Raw genomic sequence first — 22,446 nt, 5'->3', positions numbered from 1 at the left:
CACCCAATGGGGCAAATTTAAAATATAGATTTAATATAATCTATCTATAATATATAATTAATATAGACATAAAGATTTGGAGAATAACAATGGGATTATGCAAAACATGCAACTTCAAAAATGTTTCACATCAGTTTTGTCAAGACAATTCATGATATGAACTTAGAAGATTTGCTGAGCTGGCATGCTGTGACCCACTGACAAAATAACAGCTGAAAAGACAATAGTTTAGGCTACTCATCTGTTTATTCTGTTTTATTCTCTCTGTAAACGTTAAGTAAAATTAGCAGTAAAACATGAACAGATGTTTTTGCTCTGAGTTAAAAGGACATTATAGCAGTAATACTTAATCAAGATGTGTGTTCACAAAGCCACATCAGCCAAATGGTACCAAGATTACCAACAATTTCCTTTGAAATTCCAAAACAGCATTTAAAAAGAGCATTTTACGTTACACTAACTTCAAATGCTTAAAAACTAATCAACCATATTTCATAAAGTACGTTTGTTATGTACAAATGTTCCGTGAAGATATATGATGTGACTATTACCTTTGGTATAAAATATTTCTAAAAAGTTCTTTAACATGTGGCAGTGATGAATTACAAAAAAAATTTACCCAGAACACATTTAATTTGTGAGTTACAAGAGCAGAAATCACATAAGAGGTATAGAAAATTCTATATTCCTGCCTCGAGTACAAACACAATGAGGTTACGTGCTAAATGAGTGGACATTGATTTTAACAAAGTGTATCTGAGTTAAAACAATTATTCATGCAAATAAAAAGGAAAACACTCTTGCACATTGCTGATATTAATCTCTTAATCCAGCAGTGACTCATATGACCACACGTAAACATTTGTATTGGGAAGTCCCAGCTTCCCTGTATGTTTCATCCTCTTCTGCTTCTCTGTTGTTATTTTTTTTGTCTGAATGCCTCTCTTCTGTTCGTTCTCTCTCCTTTCTATCTCTCTATCTCGACCCATCTCACCCGTCTTGTCCCTGCAGAATTCTCACCCTCTATTTTGAGCTTTCTCAGCCCCTCTTTCTCCCTCCGTGAATCTGGCCTGCTGTCACAGAGGTTGTAGGTGGGAACGCTTTAAATTTTTATGAGCAGTTCTGCATTTTCTTCTTTATGTCTGAGCCTCGTGGTGCATACAGCCGACACTAAGGGTCCATCAGTTTGACAAACAGGCACACGCAAATGCTCACACACACCCACGCCTCCTAGACCCATCAATCCTTCTCTGCCTCTCTCTGTCTGGCTCGGTGGCGTCTGTATATGCTGCTAATGGAACTGTCAGCCGACCAATCACAGTAAAACATTCACAGCTTAGAGCAGCTCCCGTCTCCTATGGCAACACTGTGTTAGCTGTTAATGATGAACAAGGCCTAACAAGCCCTATGTCTTAATGAGGTTTAGTGCTGAGGTGGTAAGAGAGAGAGAAGGGGAGGCTGTTTTACTGGATGACAGGTGTTTATTGGTGGACCAGAAGCATCTGTTTAACAGTGTGCTTCTCACGGTTTAGTAAGTTCAGGTTCCCCTGTTTAAAATATGAAAAGCACAAAGCGGGATCTCTAATTAGGCTCCACTAGAATAATTCTTGTGAGCGACTTTAAGATTTTGTTTGCAGAAGAATTGTTCCTTCTATAAAATCTATTTACTCCCATGCAATAGACTTATCACATGGCTTTTCATTTGTACATCAGTTGTTTTATCATTATTACAGGTTAGAAGAAAAATAAAAAATCACAACTCCAATGTTTCACTATTTAAAGTCATCTGTCTGTATAACTAGAACAACAACGTTATGTGCTATTCCAGGCTCCATATCATTTAGATGCAGTACAATTTCTTTTTAAAAAATCTGCAAATGTTATCTTTATCCTACAGCAGCCGTCAGCTGTTTGCCCGGGCCAAGAGACAAAGAAGCAGCAATGGAGAGTGCATACAAGAAAACTTAAGAACAATTTTCTTTTTCATTGGGATGGACCATCTCAAAACAGATAAACAACCTACTTTTTATTTTCCCTATGAAGACATCTGCAATGTTTCAAATGAAAATAGCAGCCTTAATCCTTCCCTAATGAGTGAAGTGTATGTAACAGATGTGAACAAACAAATGATCAGAGCTTCCAGCTGCTTATTCTGTCATTAAAGAGACAACAGGTGTTAGTCACATGTCTTACAGTCAGTATGGATGACTGATGAACCAAGATAAGACATGATGCAACATCAGAGGGCTCCTCAGGTTTGAATGGGTTAACAAACAATGAGGAAAAGGAGGCAGTGTTTCAACTTTGCTGATTGTGTTTCCTGAACGGTGAAGATAATTTCCCATCAAGCTGTTTGACGGGATTGACAATGTTTGAAATTGAGTTGACTTGTTCAGTCAAGCAACAGCTGGAGGACCCACTGCGTGCTGCCAGGAAGCCTTGGCACTGATGGGGTTGACTGGCTGGTGAATATCCACACACACACACACACACACACACACACACACGCACACACACAAACACACCACTGTGGTAAATTGATAGCATACTATATGGTGTGCATTGCTGGGAGAGGGGAGATTATTTCCAGCTGTGGCATCTTGGTCACAGTAACACAACCACAGAAACACTCTGGTGGGATTCCTTAGTAATTCAGTTTGCAAAATGTGTGATGAATAGTAAGATGAATGTAATAAATAATACTGAAACGTACATGAATTATTTCACCCAAAATGAATTACAAAGCAGCTGATTTAATCTATGATTCCGCCACAAAGCTTTGTGTGTGTATTCACCCTCAGAGCAACCTGCAACAGTGTCACTTTACGGAAAATATCTCATTTCTTTGTAACACTGCTCTCATCTGCAATAGGCTATCAGAAGAAAAATGATCTTGCATCCCAACGTAATACTGAATTGCTCAGATCAAGACGAATAATGAGGACTTTGCATTCCTCTCTGTCAGTATTCATGGGTTTCTGTACTGGTAGAGACCAAGCCTTTACATGTGGTTCATAACTTTTAACTTTTGCACAAGGGGAAAAAAGAATATTTCACAAATTTAGCAGGCAGAAATTTCTATTCTTTGTTTGATTTCCAAACATTTTGTTGTTGTTTTTTTCCCTCAATCAGCATGAAACTACAAGCATGAGCCTTTAGGAAGTATTTTTAATTTAGTTTAATTTTGCATGAACTGTTTGCTTATTCAAACATTGTTTGCTGCAAGTTATTAGACTTGGTAACAACAACTTGAACAAGAAGAGCGCATAAAGTGGACTGGTGATGTCATTGCAAAGTAAAAAAAAACCCTGGCAGAAGTATAAAGAGATCTTTCACAACAAACAAGAAGAAAATACTTCCCACAAATCTCAAGAAGCTGTCTACACGCACCATTACTCACAGCTGCAGTCATTGATAGCACCCTGATTAACAAAAACTTAATGGGCAAATAAAATCAAATCACATTTGGCACCAACTCATTTATTAACAAATCCATTTGTATGGTGAATTGTTCATTCTTGTTTAATAATACAGTTGAGTCTAAAACTAAAAAAGCTAATAATGTACCATTACACATACCATGCATGTGTAATATAAAATAAAAACATGGTTTTTATACACATCAACTATTTGTACATAAGGCTCTTGAAGCTCTCTATCTGCCTAATTACATAATTACATGCAAACAAAGCCTTAAACCAAACGTTACAAGGGTTCTTACACAAAATATCGCCACATGGCTGTGAGTTTGAGACCCATGATCGACAGCATCATCATATGGAAACTGCTTTATTCCAGCTTAGCTAACCTCTGGTACAGATTAAAAGTTAAACAGCATTTTTAATGTCAGATAAAACCACATGCTGCTACACTGGAACCTCTTTTCTTCCTCCTCTTTTCAAAACTTTCTGAAAGACGCTCCTAAGCTCTTGGCACTATCAATATTAACCTCTTCCTGAGATGAACCCCACCATAACTCGTCCCTCCCCCTCTCTCATAGCACCGCCTCTGATGATATTTGAACTGCTCTGATGAAAGTAAAACTCCTTCTAGAAGATCATGCAAATAACTTTTTATTTATTAGATGTTCCATCAATGTTCTTTCAATACTGAAATCCATCCGTAGAGCCAGCCAGCTCATCTTGTTCCATCCGGCTTCTAAACACCTTCGTCCCTGTGCCGCCGTCATAACAGAGTAATAACTGACGTCTGGGGGCGTGTCATGCTGCTAATGTGTCATGCGTTACAAATATTAATGCAGTTAATTACATAAACTAGTTACCGCTGTTAACGCATTATTTTTGACAGCCTTACTTTTTAGTTATGAAGAGTTTTGACAGGAGCAGTTCTTCCTCTTTACCTGTGTGATGAGGCTCTTCAGTTCGGTCCTCTCCACTTCCCATGATGCCTTGGCCTTTGCGAACTGCTGAGTGAGTTCCTGGGAGCCTTGCCTCTCTTGTCGCAACTCTCCACTGAGATCCTGCAGCGCAACCTTCAGGTCTGCCAAAGTGCTGCTTACAGCACTCGACTACAGGGAAACACAGATAATCCATTACCAGAGTATAAGTGCATCTGTGTGTGTGTGATCTAAGTATTGCTTATATTGTGGGGACCTAAATGAGTTTACTTAATCACATTATGGGGACTTGTCTTCCTCATGGGGACAAGGTGAAGACATGCTTTTAGGTTAAGGGAAGGTTTAAAGAAAAAGTCTCCATCAAGCTTTCAGTGAATGTGTTTAAGTCAGTGTTCATGAAAGGTCATATGTTAGTATATTTGTGTGCAAGAATATGTGTCATTCATTATACCTTTATTGTGGGACTCAGTGGCTGTTCATCTGCATTAGGTCTCTTGTCTGTCTGGCTGGGACTGGGCAGGTTATCTTCTTCCAACAGCAAGTACAGGTCCTTTAGGCTGTTAATCTAAAAAAAATATATAAAAATTACATGGTGCAGCTTCTTCTGTCATTGTATATGTAAGCAAGCAATAAAGGATTTACTGATCCACAAAATGTAGTTTAAAACAAATGATGGATAAAACAAAGTAAGATTTTTGTTTAAATTTCTTTCTAGCCCTCTCATACCTCCAGGACATCTTTCCACTCTGTGTCCGTTTTGCAGCCCAGTCTCCACTGTTTGAGGAAGCAGCGTAGTTTGAGGCTGAGCAGTAGCAGAGCCTGTTTGAGGTGCTGGGACTCTTGGATCAGCAGAGTCCTCTCCTGGCTCCACAACTTCTGCTGAAGTCGAGCCTGGAGGCCCAGACTCTGCAGCTGGAAGTCCCGCCTAAGCAGGGCCTTCTGATGCTCATCCTGGAGCTGAGACAGGGGGAGAAAGAGAAAAAGACATTAATGCAAGATTCAAGGTGAAAACATGTTTAAATGTTGAGTGTTTGATTGCTTTTAATGGACAGTTTTCTATCAAGTTATTCAGCCAAACTGCAAACTGACCTGTGAGAGTTTCAGGGCTATTTCTCTGTAACCCTGCCTCTCTTTTTCCAGTTCCTCCTGAATTCCTTGAACTGACTCCTCTGCTTCACACAGCTGGACCCGGAGGGAACTGGGCTGGATGGACTGGAGGAAAGAATTAAGGAAATGAGAATAAGGTGAGTTTAAATAAATAAAAGTGAAGAAAGAGCCTGTGACACTAAGAAAAATATGAATTGTGAGAAGAAAGAGGGAATATTTTTAAGTAGGAAACAGAGGGGAGTCAGCAAATTAAAACAATGGATTCTGTAAAAAATGAAAGCAGTAATGGGAAGAGAAGTGCAGTGAAAAGCATTTATAAATAAATGATAAAGGCAGAAACAAATAAGTGTGAGATAGTAGTGTTGCACAACATCTTTTAAATCCCATTTCAGATGTGGACTGGCACTATAAGTCCGCACAAGCATGCCACACATACATTTACTCTCATGAACTCTCCAATGGCTCATTTGGCTGGTGAGTGAGTGCAATCCATCGACCCAACAGTGTGCCATTAATGTCCTTTTACCCTCCACTAGGTTCAGCCTCTGCCCTCCATCACCCTTCACACAGACCACCACCTTACGGCTAACAGCCTCAACCATCAGCCAGAAAAACTACTCTGACCTCTGTTCCAAAATGACTGCGGTGAAAAAGAGGCAGCAGTAATTTAACATTAGGAGAAGCGATGCAAGAGAAAATGCTGAGTAAAACATTTACTTAGAATTTAAGAGGTTTTGAGATGAGAAGATTACTTAATTTTTCTTACTAAAAAAGATGCATTTTAGGAAGATTTTGGACCCTTATTGTTGAGTGTTGGCTACAAACATCTATTCCAAGTTCATGCTGAATAAACGAGCTAAAGCTTGGTAATGATTACCTATGGATGACAGCTTTTAAAGAAGAAGAAGAAAAAAAATATATAAACAGAAAATAAAAAAATAAATATAATATATATGTATATATACACCCCTTTTTACTACTAAAGTATATTAAATAACTTAGCTCATCTTATTCAGTCATTGAAAATACATCATATCATAAATGAGCAGCTACAGCCCACTTTCAGTCTTTTAGCTATGGCTAGGCTAGGCTAAGCTAAACTAAGCTTGTGTGGTTTTCTCGTGTCACGGCCCTATCAACAATATCTCCCTGTAACTTATGTGCTGCTTTCATTCTATTTTAGTCTCTCTGTCCCATTCACCCTCTTAGTTGTGTATAAAGATACAGACAAACATAGCCCTGGTTGCCTTGGAGACAGACTAGCAAAGGTCAAGCAAACAAAAGCCTTTTTCTTCCTGTCAGTTCCATGGCTGACAGTGAAGTCACTGTTTATTTTTGTTTACAACACTTTGTTGTTAGAGTCCACCACCACCATATCACACAAGTTGCTTCAAGCTATACCTCATGCTTTGACTGCCCATGTGTGAGCAAATGCATCTATAAATGTGTCTTTAAATATACAATGCTGAGAACCACAATAGAGTATCAGACTGTCAGACCAAAAACAAGTGCAACAAAAATCAAAAGCAGAGTCACCTTGAAATGATTTTTAACATCTCGTTCTTCATCATGAAAGGTGAATGTTAATTCTACTGTTATTTCAAACATTTTGGGGGCCAAAAAAGTATTTCTTTACTTTTTTTTAATGTTCAAAAAGTGGTTTAAGATGAACAGTTGAGGCTTAAGGCCCTTTGTTTAATCGTGATTAGGAGAAAAAAAAACAAAAAAACAAAAACAAAAACAAGAAAACTATGTTAACAGGACATGTTTCAATTAACCATCTTTTCTTAGCAACTGCAAACCTGCATCTGAGATTTACAGGACCAGAGTCAGATGCCACCTCACTCTCTATGGCAGAGGTAAACAGGCCTTTCGAGCAACCAAAAATGAGCCATGATCCATTATTATGTCAAAGAAATATAAGATTTTAACTCCTACTTACTTACAAAAGCCACAAGATTATATTTTCTGCTTAAAAGAAAAGGATCTAAAATTATTATTGGTGATTTTAACAATATTATCTATCCATCAGTTATAGCCAGTTATATGTATTGTACTATGTATGATCCCTGAAGGCAGTTTTGAACAAGCCAAAAAATGAGTCCTTGTGCCGTCTGTGTTGACAAAACAAAGTGAGAATTTGGCATTAAAACACTGGCTTCAGGCTCCAGTTGCAGTTTGGTTGAGAAATTATAAAGGCTGTCAGCCAGGAGATGCACTGAAGTGGAAATGTCAGGTCTCCAATAAAAGTTTGTGCCTGTCATGTTGTTACTGATTGAGCTTACCATTTCATGATCTGTCTCCATCTCTTCTTGTTCCATTTGGCTGGTTTCCTGATTTTGCATCACGTTGCTGATGAATTGGCTGTTTTCCTTAGTTTCATCTTTCACTTCTTGCTTTGATTGGTCCCTATAATCAGGCTGCTGCATGCATGCATGGGCAAGTTAATGAAGAAGAAAAAAAAAAAAAGAAAAAAAAAAAGAAAAATTATAGAGGAGGGAGGTAGAGATGGGGAAGGAAACATTGTGGGACAAAAATAAATAAAAAGTGAAGGAAATGAAAACAGGACAAACAAACACAACAATAAGAAAAACAATACAACCAAAATGGCGACCATCCATGTGACAACATTATGACAACATGAAAAACAAAAATAAAACAATAAAATTGTATGGGCCTCATAAGACAAAGAAAAGGATGTAAAGGAAGAAGATTTTGGTCAGAGAGGAAAATGAAAGAGTGGAGAAAAGAAAGAAAAGAAGGATGGAGGGCAGAATGAATGGCTGAGGGGTCCGGAGAAGAAGTAGAAATAGAAGAGTGCGGAGTATGGAGATCCAGGATAAAAACGGCAATAGGAGATAGAGTATGGAGAAGGAAAGAGGGAAAAAGGGTGAAATAGGGAAGGAAGAGAAGCAGTAAGGCAGTTAGGATGAAAGGTCAGAGCAAAGGGGGCAACGGAGCAAAGAGGTGAAGAAGGACAAACAAGTGACATGATGCAAAAAAAAAGAAGGAAGAATGGTAATAAGGGAAATATAAAGAGGTGAGGTATTCAAGGAGGTGGTTAAAGAAATGATGGAGATGTGTAAAAAGTGGGGAAAAAAGGGGGTTGAAGAGGTGGGAAAGGGAGAAGTCAAGTGCAGAAATCAATGGGTTATGGTGCCCATGCAGAGATAGAGGGAAGAACAATAATAGGACAATAGAGGGAGGGAAAGGGAGGAGAGATAGGAAGGGTGTTGGAATTGGCCTCTAATGGAGTCTAAACATTACAGTTTACTCTCTTAAAACTATTTAATTTCATCACAGCTTCCATTAAACAGGCAAACCAGATCAGATCATAATAGAAAATATTGTATAAAATATGTTGCTCCTGTTGTAATACTAGTTCCAGTTAGCTTTCCAGCTAAACTAAAGAAATAAAGGACTTTTAGGATTTTTTTTTATAACCACCAGTAATAGTCAAGGAAATAATGAGCCAACGAAGGGATGTAGAAAGATAAGCCAGTCAAGTCAACTCAAAGTCTCTGCTGAGCCAGTTGTGCTTTCATAACTTCATGGGTTTTGTATTGAATTTTATACGGACCATCATGTGGTTAAAATAGATTTTTTTCTTAGCCTCAATCATAAGTCACTGACAATCAGCTGCAACCCATGAACTTCCCAGTGGAGCATTTCAAATGGAAGATGTGATTCATGAAGCATGACTGGAAGTCTTTTTAAAGCCAGCTCACAAACCCATCTGCAGGTCGAAGAAATCTCTTTGGGCAGCGCTCTCGATCACTATCTCTGGGACATACATGCTACTTTTATCACTCAATATTTCAATAATTCAGAGTATTGTATTTCTGTTTATAGACCTCAGATTTGAAGCTTTAGTGGAAAAAGATACATCTGGTATCTAGAATAAGCAAAAAGCAGCTAAAATAAACAGACAGTGCCAGAATTTTTTGATCTAAGCCCTGTTTTTTTTTTAAATATTTTTATACACAAATGATAAATGTTATTAAAACTGTTACTGGCATGATGCTATGGAAACCACTTAGTTACTTAGTTTAATAAGACATTACTGAATGATAACATATGTGAATTTCTTTCTTTTTTTTTACAAATTAATGAGAATTTCTTTGTAACATGCAACTGTCTCCATTTGAGGCCCAAAGCAGCATCTAAATATTATGTTAAGAGGCATTTTAATAACATGCAGAAGACATGGGGTTTTACACTGGCAGCTCAAATCTGACATGTTCATACAACATTTTATAATTCATGATTTTTTTTCTTTTATAAGCAGGGCTGGAATTTTTTTTAGATCCATCGTGACTAATAGAAGTGCACACACACACACACACAAAAAGCTTTTTCTCTTCTTTCTTTTATTTTTAAATAATGCGGGTGTTGCTGGCTCTGCGTCAGAATTGAGCATGCTGTGTAAATTCATTCTTCACGGTGTCAAGAAATTAAAGCGGGATGTTGGAATGGGATTGACAGTGCTGGTCAGCCAAACAAATGTTTAGGCAGTGAGAAAAAAACTGATAAATAAACTGGAAAATTAAATTAAAAAAGTAAAATCTTTCAAAATGTGATAATAAATGAGAGAGAAAAGGTGACAAGGAGTGAGGAAGAGTATGGTGCATCTCGTCTTTTACCTTCTCTGCCGTGTTCTCTCGATCCTGGCCGTCTACGGAGCAGGGGGCAGAGGTGCAGGGTGAAGCTGGAGGGGAGGCTCCTTCCACCTGAGCATCCCTTCCACCTGGCTGGGGTTTACCAAGGCTGTCTACTTGCTCCACAAAGGCCTGCAGCTGTGTGTGCAGAGCTTGAAGCCTACTGGTAAGAGCACCAACTAGAGGACGGTCCGCCAGGTCAGACAACTCTGAAATCTGGGGAACAATAAGTTATGAAATGATTTCTCATAGATGGTGATTATTTGTAGTGTGAGGGATGTCTTTATTCGATTAATGGGAAGATTCTCCAACTGCAGATGAATTAACAATCAAGGAACGAAAAGCAAAAGAAAGCCACAGATAAAACACTCATCAGTGAAGTTATGATGTGATGAAAATGATTTTCTGATTAATAAATTTAGGGATTAAAGAGTCTTGTGGAAAATATCTGTTATGAAATCCATCAACTTCATCTGACAGTTTGTCGGAGGAGAAACAGAGCAGACGGAGGACGGTTACCTGGTTGTGAGGCTGAGGTTTCTCCAGGTCACACGGCTCTGCTGCATCATTGCTGCAGACCTTGTGATAAATGGAAGGGGAGGAGGAGAGGCAGTTAGACTCGGGGGAGGTCAGTAGCTGTATCGCCGTGGAAACCAAGCGAGCCTGGTCCCTCATGACCAACAAGGCATCATGGTCCTTCTGCCCCAGGCACCCAGGGAGTGAAGTTGTTGCGTCAGCATTGTCCTCAAACCTCTTTTTCTGCTCATCAATCCCGAGGGCATCATTCTCACCCCCTACTGGCTCTTTGCGATGGGGCGGGCTGATGGAAAAACAGAGGGACCTGTTTTAGGCCTATGTTGGCTTTACTTGTTGACTTTAACATTATCTTTTACCACAGAGAAAATGTGACCATTTAATATCAATGTTTCTTTGACAGCAGAGCTTTCTCCCATTATCTGACTAAACAGATGTGAGATAGTTTAACCAGAATGATCACTCAGGCTGTGTCCGAATGTCCACCCGACTCCTTAACCCCTCCTTCACTACATAGGGCTGCACTATATAGCACACTACATATTCGGACATGAAGCTGCCTATTTTTTCCTTGCCGCAGACCACGTGACTACCAGCCATCACCACGGCAACACGCATCAAGATGTCATTCCAAATCCAAAGCCAAGCTGTGTGTAAATATTTTTATTTTTATTCTTTATGTTGTATTTTATTCTTTGTTGCATATCTATTCAATAAAAAATGTTTTTTCGCCTCCTTGCACCATGTTTAGCTTCTGCCTGCAATGCATTGTGGTCGATGTTGACCCATCTAGTGACCATCGATGCGCACTACTTTACAGGATGCATAGTGGGTGATCGTGAGTGCCCTTCTTTATTCTCTCTGGACATTCAGACACCCCTACAAAATGGCGTGGTCCCTATATAGGGCACTATGTAGAGAGTAGGGTGCACATTTGGACACAGCCTCAGTCTCAAAGTATAATGTAAACAAGAAACAACAGCTTAGATTTATTTACTTAAGTCAGAACAGGATTATATGTTGTAGTATGGAAGAAAGACGCAAACAAAAGTTCTTTTTTCATGAGACTCATTCTGGAAAAAAGAGGATATTGACTTTTACTCACTGTAGATAAAAACATATTTTAATTACATTGGTGAGCATCTAATGTTTTGTCTTGTCAAAACACAGGTTATTATTTGTAACTTAAGTGAAACATCTTAATAGCTACAAGACAGAAAGCCCTTGATTGTAATATGGAGCTTTGCTATGCTTGTGTTTGTAGTTAATTGATATTTTGCTTGTATACATACAAACATCACCATTCACACATGATCACATTATGCCATCTACACTAATGTTGAAAATTAGTTCAGAACACTAAAGTGCACTTTAGGTTTCCTCCTGAGACCTTTACACCAAAATACTGACCTAAATCTTGTCAGCTGAGTTTGTGTACAAAACAAAACAAAACGTCTATAGAAAAAACTGTGTGAGAAATGTGCAATTTATCTGTAATTGTACCTAATCAAATGCGCAATAATTTGTGTGATTTTAACAGTATTTTGTGGCTTTAACAAGAAATTGCAATTTGCGGATCTATGGTGCATTTACAGAGCAAGAAAGGAGCACAACATGTAGTATCTGCAGCTGTCTCTGCTCATGTCTGCTTGTAAGTAGCAAACCAAACTCAGTCTGGGTATTAGATTGGATTATGATGACAGCTAGCTTTTTATCTAATTTTTGTTGAAAATTTTTCCTCTGATGTTCATTAAAAGTCATATTTACTGTCAAAGGTCACATATGTAAAAGAACATTCTGGATCTCTATAGACCTATTATTCGCATGAATATGCACTAAGAGAAAAATGACATACGAAAGGATGGATGCTATCAGTTGTTAATTGAAATTACCTGGAGGGGAGGCACTCAGCTGAGTCTCCAGCTTCTGCATCTGTCTCCAGAGCCAGTTTAAAGGAGGTGGAGGATGATGAAGAGGAAGGAGCATGATAGGAGGCAAGATCGCAGCGCTGCAGGTTGGACAGAAGTACACGGTTTTCATACTGCAGCTTCTTCACTTTCCCACTCAGTTCTCCAATCTGAAGTCTTGCCAGTCGAAGCTCCTCCTCATGGGGCGGTGTATCAGTGCTGATAAGCACCGCCCCTTCTTGTATGGCGTGGACGGGGCTGTCATTAAGCACCCCATCTGACAGCGACATTAATGAATTGGATGACAGCACAGATGACGATGGTGGGAGCTCAGATTTATATCGGTTTATCTCATTCATCAGGAGTTTGTTTTGTTCCTCCATCTCGATCAGAGACCTCCTCAGTAGCTCCGCCTCCTCCTCTACAAACTGAAGATGTCTCTGGAGCTCCATGACGTTTTCAGATGAAGCTCCTCCCCCAAGTACCATGGCCCCTCCTGTGACACCAAGCCCAGTCCCCAGACCGCTAACAACACCAGTAAGTTCTTGAGGACCATCTGGAATAAAGACAAAGTGAGAGATTATGAAAAGATTTAACACTTGGAGCTGAGCTGTATCAGGAGAAGAAAATCAAGTGTGTAAGATGTATCAATGCAATTAGAAATATCCAAAATATATCTTTAGAAAACTAACTGCAGGTATAAACTACCTTGTGGCCCCTTCATGTCATCCATTTCAGCTCGGAGGCCCCTGTTTTCCACCTCCAGCTCCACAATGCGTCGACTTAACAGGTTAGCTTCTTCCTCCACCAGCTTCAGGTGGACTCTGATCTCAGCCTCACGGGTGTGAGGGGAGTCAGCAACCTGGTGAGAGTTCATTTGAATAAGACATTAGGAGAGCAGAACAGTTTATTCCCCTTGCATCTAATGATTCTCTCATTTTCACTGAACTGATGAGCTAGGTAGTGCTTCCACTCTTCAAAATTTCATGCTTGGGAAGAACAAACCCTTGTGTTAATAAAATTGTCAAAAGTACAAACTTTTTTGGATGATACTTAAATGCTCATTATAACAGAAATGACTGGGCTGGAAGATTACATTTTTGAGGCTGATGAAAAACAATTAACAGCTTTCTAATGACTTTAAAAGCTGATTTAATATAACTTTTTTTAGGTGGTTTTTAAAAAAAAACAGAGTTCTGCACAGTTTTCCCAGGCCTTCTCCCCAAAGAAAATATAGTACGTGCCACTTAGTTTACATGAGTACAAAGGGTCCCTGTTTATTTTATAAACCATGCCCACCATAACAGCCTAATAATACTGTTTTATAGCCCTCAAAGCTAGATCATTAAAACTGAAAAGAAAAGAAGGAGAATTTGCATTTGGATTTTCTTTGATGTGTCATCAGAAAATAGACAGCAGTGCGGAAAAAAAAAAGTCCCTCTAATTTTTGTTCATACGACCTTACTCCTTAACCACTATCTAACCTCACAGTCTTCTTACCTCCTCCACAGTAAGCGAGGCGTTTACATCTCCATACATGGACCTGTACTTGGCCAGCTCCTCCTTCATGGCCTCACTGTCCTTCACCAACTTGGTCAGCTTCTTGCACATCAGGGCCGATTCCTCTTTGGCAAAGTGGAGCTGACACTTCAGGTCTGAGCTGTCCTCCTGGAGTGACAGGACGAAGTGAAATGAGAGCACTGAGGTGACAAAGACACAAAAATGCTACATCCCTGGGAGACTGACGCATGCACAAACATGTCAAGCAAAGGACGGGCCATGCCACGACTTTAGAAATAAATAATTTCTCATGGAAATTTATGAGATTAACCTAAAAATAACTGCATGAAACAAAGAACCAAATCCAAGATTTGAAATATTTTAATGATGGGCTAGTTTAATAAATCTCAGCATAGAAAAACTTGCAATAAATTGATGACTACCCAAGTTTAAAAAGACATTGGAACATTTCCCACTTCTATGGCTTTTGTTCAGTATTAAATCTAACATATCTAGCCCAAATTATTTAGATTGTTGATATGTATCTCTCAAGATAATAAATGAGGATCCTCCTCAGGCCAAGCATATTGTTCATTAATTCATCATATACCTTATTTTTGATATTTTAGCTAATAGTATTGAATTATATTAATCATGGAAAGTAAGTGAAAATAAACACTAAAAGCAAACACCTAAACAATATCACATCAATGTATTTTGTCGAAATTAGTAGTAGAATGGAAAGAGAATTAAAAGGAAACGACAAAGACACACACATTCAATCTGAACTGTCACTCTCTGGTAAAGAAGTGAGACATAAAGAGCTAGCGGCACTTCACTTTGCCTGTCCTGGGACAGAGGTTACACAGAGATGGACAGATAACCTGACAGGACAGAGAAAGCTGCAGACACATGGATAAACACAGGAGCATAAACTCAAACATGACCAATCATATCACTTCAAGCCCAGCTGCTCAGCTATGAATCTGCAATGTTTAGATGCATCCAGATGGAGAGCTTGACAAAATTAGATGGTAAAAGTGAGTCATGTGATGACTGAATCCTGTTAATACATTTTACTGTTTTCAAAGTTTTGACATCCTCCCTGTGAGACCAGGCACTGAAACAGTTTGCTTTCTGTCAGTCGGACACAAGCCCCCCATCCCTTACAATACTGCTTCTTATCAGGGATGAATCAGCCTTTTATGCTGTTTTGAATGGCCATGAGCTTAAAAGAAATATTACAAAGCTCTGTTTGACTAACTTCAGGATTTTGGCCACAAAATGATGTCATAGTCATACTGTATTAGACTTTTACAGACAAAAACAGCAGAGAAACCTCAGGAAACACACTCATCACCATCATTTACAAATAATATTAACAAACTAAATGACTTCTGGAATATAAAAAGTTTTCACCTATGAATGACTGATGTGATGATTCCCTACAGCTGAAGGAAGTCATCACATTGACACTCTGCACAACTACTGTATTATTAACTTAAACTATGACAATTTAAATATCCAAATGCGTATTTCGCTGGTATCCCAAACTCGGCTGCTGCTTTAACTGACCTGAGATGACTGTGCTCTCATTCCTCACCAGCCGGTTGTGGCTGTGTTTGTTTTACTGTCCGTGGAGGATTTCCAACCACATTAAACGAGGCGAGGGCTGCTGAATTTACAGCCATTTATGGTATGTGGTTTGGAAAGGAAGCCTGGGCTCACACAAGGAGCTCAGGAGAACCAGTAGTGGAAGAAAACTACCTTCACTGCAAACAGCCTAAGTGGTGATGTGTTATTTTTCTGGGTTTACAGTCTGTATCCATGCACATCACTGATGTGTTAAACCTGAGCTCACACACCAGCTGCTTTAGCTGCCCTTCTCTGAGAAGAACAAAATTCTTTTGGCAGGGTTTGAACCATTTTTATGATTTAGATTAGAAGATTTGACTTGATAAAAAAAAGAGACAGTTTTAGTAGCTCACAATAGGATAAAGTTCAAGTTTGTGGCTTGATCTGTAACCCTAATATAAATAGAAATTTGGTATGCAAAGTTTAGTAAAGTACAAACAACTTTAGGGCAGTGGGGACCAGAGGAAAGATGAAGGAACTGCTGATCTATCTGTTTCTACTTGCACTCAGCCTGAGTGTGTTCCCAGAGGAAATGGGTCGAAGATAAGGTATTAGGCATAAACAAAAATTTCTAAACATGCAAGATCTCCGACAGTGTGACAGATGTGATCTGTAACTTCAGACAAACTGAACATGTCAGCTCTGGTGAAAATAGAAAGCTGTTCTGCACTGAAAAAAGTAATTATAACTATATAATGTTAAGAAAAAACATAACAGTTCTATCTTTGCAATTGAGAGACTAATGATAATTTTATAGTTTGTTATTTAGAACTAATTGGTTTTAGATTTGCTTGATGATTTCAGTCTGTATCAAATGCTCCCTCTGATGCTTGTCATGCTAATAGATTGTAAGTATAATAGTCAGAGAAAAGGTATGTTTTACCATTTCGCCATGAATAAGAGAAGCATTAAGATGAAACATTATAATTATTATTTAGTGGAATAGAAATACAGGTTGTATTTATTACGCATGCCGATGCAAACCAGCGTCTTCTCCTGAGCCTAACGAGTCTGATCCTCATCGTTCAGAGTCAGCATTGCTCTGTTCTACCTGCTCGAGCTGCAGAAATAACAGTCAGAGTTCACCAACAGTACCTATGAATGCAAGTCTGGAGAGGTGACAGCTGCCGGAGGCGATACTGACACGAAAAGCTGCACCCACAATATGATGACATTTGTCATCTATATTTCATATTTTTAGCTGTTTCTGTCAACTGCATCTGTGTATGTGATTAAAAAGTAATGTGGGTCCAAATATTCTGGGCAGGAATGATGGCTGAAGTTTCTTCTTACAATAAAGAGACATTCTTAAAAACTGGTTTAATTCCTCTCCTTTCTGTGTATGCCTGTTGGATCAATGTTTCTCACCAAGTTTAAGAGCCCTTGTTTCTCCTATTGATTATTTAAACCACTTAAAGGAACACCCAGCGTGTGTGTGTGTGTGTGTGTGTGTTGTTCTTTGTGTGTTACCTGTGGAGCTGGCTTCTTGTCAGGCTTATTGTTGGGTCGTGCTCCTCTTTTCTTCTGGGAGTTCTGCAAAAGACATAAAAAGACATTAACATTAGAGGTATTACCCTCTTCAGTAAAAAGATGAAAGCAAAAAGATGACCTGTAGCTCAATGGCTGCAGACTTTTTAATTTTTTTTTCTTGTCATGGAGATATTAGACACTAATTGTATCACTGAAACTCAAATCTCACTGTAGCAGTAGCTGGTGGCCTAGCACCCGGTCCCACAGCCAGGCCTGTTTCTGTGTATGCCTGCAAATTAATCCTCAAATCCTCTATTAAAACTAATGCCGTCTAAAATCACTCACTCATTCAGTAATCTGATATCTTTGGGACTATACACTGGGCTATTAATCATAATGAAAGATTGCTTTGGGACACTACTAGGGTGATGTTCGCGATTGTATGAATCTTCTGTCACACAATTTTACACACTGAAGTTAAAAAGAAAAGAAAAAAAAAAAAAACAGAAAGCACTTTTCAATTTTTGTCTCTAAAAAAATAATCCGAACTATTTGTTTTCACATTTAACCCATTATTTTGCCCTACTTGCATTTGTATTTGTGTCATTAGTCAAGAACTAAATCTGTCATTGAAGACAGTTGCTACTCTACAATACTATCATATGAATAAGCTATTCATAATTTAAAATGCTGAGAAACTGGTGAAGAAAACAGGATCATATCTTTAAATCTTACTTGCAACTGTATGACAGGTTTTGGTGATGTCAGACAGTATATTGTGGTATATATCTGCTAGGTTATTAAGAATCAATTTTACACTACTGTTCACAAAGCAGTGTGGATATTCTGGCTCCACTTTATGGGCAATATAATATCACACTATACAAGCAGACAGCATGATGGCAAACTTACTATAAAGTGAGTAGTGAGCAGTTTTAGGAGCAGTCTAAGTCCAAAAGGTAGAACTTCATTACAGAGCCATAAATTATGGGCAAAGTTATAAAACTAGACACACACACACACACAGAGTAGGTGACACACTTTCTCCTTCATGAGTTGGGCTCAAGATGTCACTGCTATGGTGATGTTGATCATTCCCAAGGTAAATTTAATCACCACAGCGACTGTGATAAGAGTGCAGAATTACAGCTGTGAGGCAGCGGTAAAGCCTGAGACACACACACACACACACACACACACACATACACAAACACACACACACAAAATCATCTGTTCAACCAAGTATCTGCCCAGTGAATCAGACCCTCATAAATCATCTTTCTTCCTCTGAAACCAGTCATCACACACACACGCACACACATAGTGCATGTACACACAGGAGGAGACACTGCAGTGCAAGTAACTAAGCTCATCTGGCTCAGTCTGTTTCCATGGAAACAGGCTACTCTATCTGCAACGAACTACCATCAACAAAAGAAATGATGGCGGGATGCTGATAAAAAAAGGGGATGTAATGGAAGGTTAGAAAAATGTTTACAGCAGCAATTAAAAATGAAATATCCCTTCCTTTATCCCTTCCTACCAGATAAAAACTTGTCATGTTTGAACTACTAAAGTACAGCACCTACACCATCATCTACAGAGAAATTTTCTGAAATTCTCTGTTCAGGTGTAGCGCAGTGCAACATCAGCATGAAGGGTATTTGCTTACTGTGCCTGATTGCAGTCACTCTCCATCCTCACCTCTTTCCATCCCTTTATCCTCTCTGCTCTCCTGCTGATCTTCCCCACCCTCTCATCTCCTCGCCACTCTTTCGGCCATTTTTCATCCACTTTATTTTTCATTTCTCCCTGCCCTCCCCTCGCCTCCTTTTGCTCATAAACCCCACTTTCATACCAGTTGATCAGGGTGCAAACTGTCTTTTAGTGGCTCTAAACTCACTGATCAATAAGACTGCCCGATAATGGAGTCATTGATTCTGGCTGCACATATGTTGGAACTATTGGATCCGGCTTTCAGCTGAGCTACACAACGTGCTACTCTGGAATTATCAATAAGAAGAAAAATTGGAATATCTGGCAAATTGTTGCCTGAGTTGATAATACTGGCTTTTGGAAGGCATAGCCTGTAAGAATGGGTTTTAAAAGAGTTGCTTTTGTATGTATATATAAAAAAAAAGGTAGGACCATCAGGGGCTGCATTGTGTGACTTTTTACAAGAAGTGGACAATAAATTAATTTAAACACAACTCTTAAAAAGGCCTTTTTTAGAGTAAATTTCAAAAGTGTCATAGGAAGACAGATAATAACTGTTCCAGTAAATAATGACACTCAGACAATGAGCCAGTCAAGAAGAGCTGTGAAACTGCTGCAGCTAAATGGAGTAAAGTCCCCTTTATTTATTTCCTGCTTTGCATTTTGCTTTGCTAAATTAAAGTATTTCCTTGAATTTTTTTGCCTCTTTGGAGGCAACATAACTCACACTGAAGGACAGAAACTTGTATTTGCACAAACAGCTACTCATTTATCCTTCCAGCAGACTACATTACACACTGTATTGTACAAAATAACAATAGCAATAGACAGCGCAACAGCCTGAACCATAAAATACTGACACAGTCTGCCAAATACCTTTCTGAAAGGTTTCAAGGGTTTCCTGGTAATTTAGTAAGTTTAAAGCTGAAGCAGCCTTTAAAAATCACTCAGAAACCAAAACAATCTTCAGCATTTCCTGCAAATTCTTGGCCATGATGTCATATTCAATAATAATGAATAAAAAAAAAAAAAAAGAAGAAGAAGAAGAAGAAGAAGAAGAAGAAGAAAAAAAAAAGAAAAATCCACTTTTTGTGCCTTTAGTTCTCCTTTACATTCAGCTGTGCCTCAGTAGGAAAAACAAAATCATTGTTCATATGTTTTGGAAATGATGATATGATGCTCATGTTGCATCAGGCTTGAAAGTGGGAAGCATACAAACACCACTTCTGGTCTGAATGGTACAACCAGCTGGAAAATTATTAGTGTTTTCAGCTTTTAATTTTAATAAATGCATGTTTACACAGAAACATGGCTCTTTTTGCAACTGACACACATGAAAATCTCTCAAAGTATAAACATAAAAGAAAAATGGACAAAATCTCCTGAGAATAAATCACTTTTTTTTTAACTCCACTTCAAGTCGTTCTCTTCTCAGGTATGTGCAAACCTAACCTAAAATATGCTTGGAAATATTCATTATTTATAATGTAATGGCCCACAGGCTGCGACCAGAGTGCACTTCTCATGTTTCTGAGCCTCCAGGTCTACAGTTACACCACAGATAAGATATCAACTTGACTTTCATGCTATCTGATAACATATTCAACAGCTCCAGGCTGTCTCCCTCCCTGCTCTGGCAAACTTACACAATAATCACACTGTTAATTGTCTACCCCAGAAATGCTGATGGGATGAAGGATGATTAGGTCTGAGAAGACAGCAAATGTAGGTAAAGAAGACTGGTGGATGGAGGGAAACAGATCAAGACATGGAGGGGAGGAAGAAAGCAAAGCAACAAATAAAATGCAAAGTGAGAGAAAAGGGACAGCAGAAGAGGGATATGTTGTCGTTCTTCTGTCATGGATGACGAGTTGCAGCAATGTAAACACTCCTCCTTCCAATCTAATTTAATCTCCAGCTCAACCAGCTGTGACACATGGAGCTACGAAGCAGGAAAGGATCAAATACAAAGAGACCTAATGAAAGAAAAGCATAGAGAAAACAGGGATAAATGTCAATATGGTGGCTCAAGAAGGGCAGAAAGACCTGAAAAACATGACTCAACTAAACAAACCGGTGCTGAAACTGTGGATGCGGCAATAAAATGACCTCAGCAGGGCTATGAAACTAAACAGGGAGCAAATAAGGACAACATGCTCTGAAAACAAGGATGAGGCAGGATCTATTCAAGAATATGTTTGTTCTAGAGGAAATAAAAACAGCTTTCTGGTGCCTCCAGACAAAACTATGGTACCCCCACTATAAAAAGAACAGCAGCTCAGACACTGACATTAATATTCAGAAATGTCCAATTAAGATGTTTTTTCTGGTATGTGGGTGACAGACTGAAACCAATGGTTCCTGAACGGAAATGGTTTTATAAAGCAAGTCGGGTTACAGCCTGTCACACTGGTTAACTGACAATAGATGAGAAAGGAGATGAAGCACAGAAATCAGATTTGCTTTTGGTGTTCAGCCTCACCTGAACCAACCAGGCATGAAATCCTGAGCGACACAGCAGAGAGCGAAGGACTTGTAGCTTGAACTGAAGTGTGAAGACAGGTGTTGAATATTTTTCCTCCTTTATAAGCAGGAGACCAGTCAGTGTGTTATTCATCACAACCTATAAAAGTTCTTATTTATCAAGGCATGTTTAACGATTAAGGTTTTGAAATAACTCTACTACCAGTAACAGCTAGTTTGGACATATTAGAACAAAAAAATGAGAAAGTTTTATAAAGGTGAAATTTTATAACTACTTAATGTGCTGACATGGGCAGACTGAAAATGTAGATGTTCATTAAACTCTTGCCATTAGCCTTGCAGTAAAACTGCTGTACATTTCATATCATGAACCCAGAATTATGGTGCAGACAATGACAATCAAAGTGACTACAAAAAGTAGCCTGTAGCAGCAAATGGGTAAATGAGCCCCTTGATACAAGCCTAAGGGCTTACATACTTATATTTTATGCCTTTTTAAGAACAAGAGTCTGGAAACTACCCTGAATAACCTCCTCTGGGGGCTGAAATTGAATGAGATTGGTTGAATATTGAAAAAGAAAAGGCGCACATGGAGAGTGCAGGATTTTAGAGAGAAAATTGATTTATTTGAGGTGCATGACGCTCTGGAACAAAGATTTGCCACAATGCAGCACAATTGGTTGCATAACCGATGTGTGTGGAGTGTGTGTGTGTGTAAGATAAGACTAGATGGCTGTAGAAAAGTAATGGAGGCGTGTCAGAAGGGAGAGAAGGGGATAATTAGATATCACTATCCCTGCTAGAGCTGCAAACAAAAACACAGCAAAGCAGAATAACAGACTTAGGTGCCACTCAGCCTAATATGAGTTCATTTAAGAGAATGGAAAGGTAATTAATCATGTTTCTTATCTGTCTGTTTTAAGGAAAATTTAATTTTTTCACAAATATAACCATTTACTGAGAAAAATGATTCTATAAAAAACCAAACAAAACAAATGTGTGCTTGCTATATTGTGGACATATCCTTACACTGCTTTTATTCTTAGTCAAAGATGTTAAGCAGCTCTCTCCAGTTGTT

General features: G+C 38.7%; 1 protein-coding gene across 1 annotated transcript in view; it reads right to left on the bottom strand.

The window, feature by feature from the left end:
- Positions 1-22,446, bottom strand: part of soga1 (suppressor of glucose, autophagy associated 1) — an 87,424-nt gene that overhangs the window by 13,132 nt on the left and 51,846 nt on the right. The window contains exons 5-15 of the mRNA XM_042003029.1: positions 17,169-17,231; positions 14,064-14,231; positions 13,272-13,425; positions 12,549-13,119; positions 10,642-10,942; positions 10,108-10,338; positions 7,750-7,887; positions 5,447-5,569; positions 5,084-5,314; positions 4,809-4,922; positions 4,361-4,528 (exon numbers count right to left, since the gene is read on the bottom strand). Coding sequence (XP_041858963.1) covers positions 4,361-4,528; positions 4,809-4,922; positions 5,084-5,314; positions 5,447-5,569; positions 7,750-7,887; positions 10,108-10,338; positions 10,642-10,942; positions 12,549-13,119; positions 13,272-13,425; positions 14,064-14,231; positions 17,169-17,231 — 2,262 coding nt within the window. The remainder of the gene's footprint in view (positions 1-4,360; positions 4,529-4,808; positions 4,923-5,083; positions 5,315-5,446; positions 5,570-7,749; positions 7,888-10,107; positions 10,339-10,641; positions 10,943-12,548; positions 13,120-13,271; positions 13,426-14,063; positions 14,232-17,168; positions 17,232-22,446) is intronic.

The sequence above is a fragment of the Melanotaenia boesemani genome, chromosome 13 (genome assembly GCF_017639745.1).
Source record: "Melanotaenia boesemani isolate fMelBoe1 chromosome 13, fMelBoe1.pri, whole genome shotgun sequence".
In the NCBI taxonomy this organism is placed as follows: domain Eukaryota; kingdom Metazoa; phylum Chordata; class Actinopteri; order Atheriniformes; family Melanotaeniidae; genus Melanotaenia; species Melanotaenia boesemani.
The sequence above is the reverse complement of the archived record's forward strand: the minus strand, read 5'-3'. Positions and strand labels throughout refer to the sequence as shown.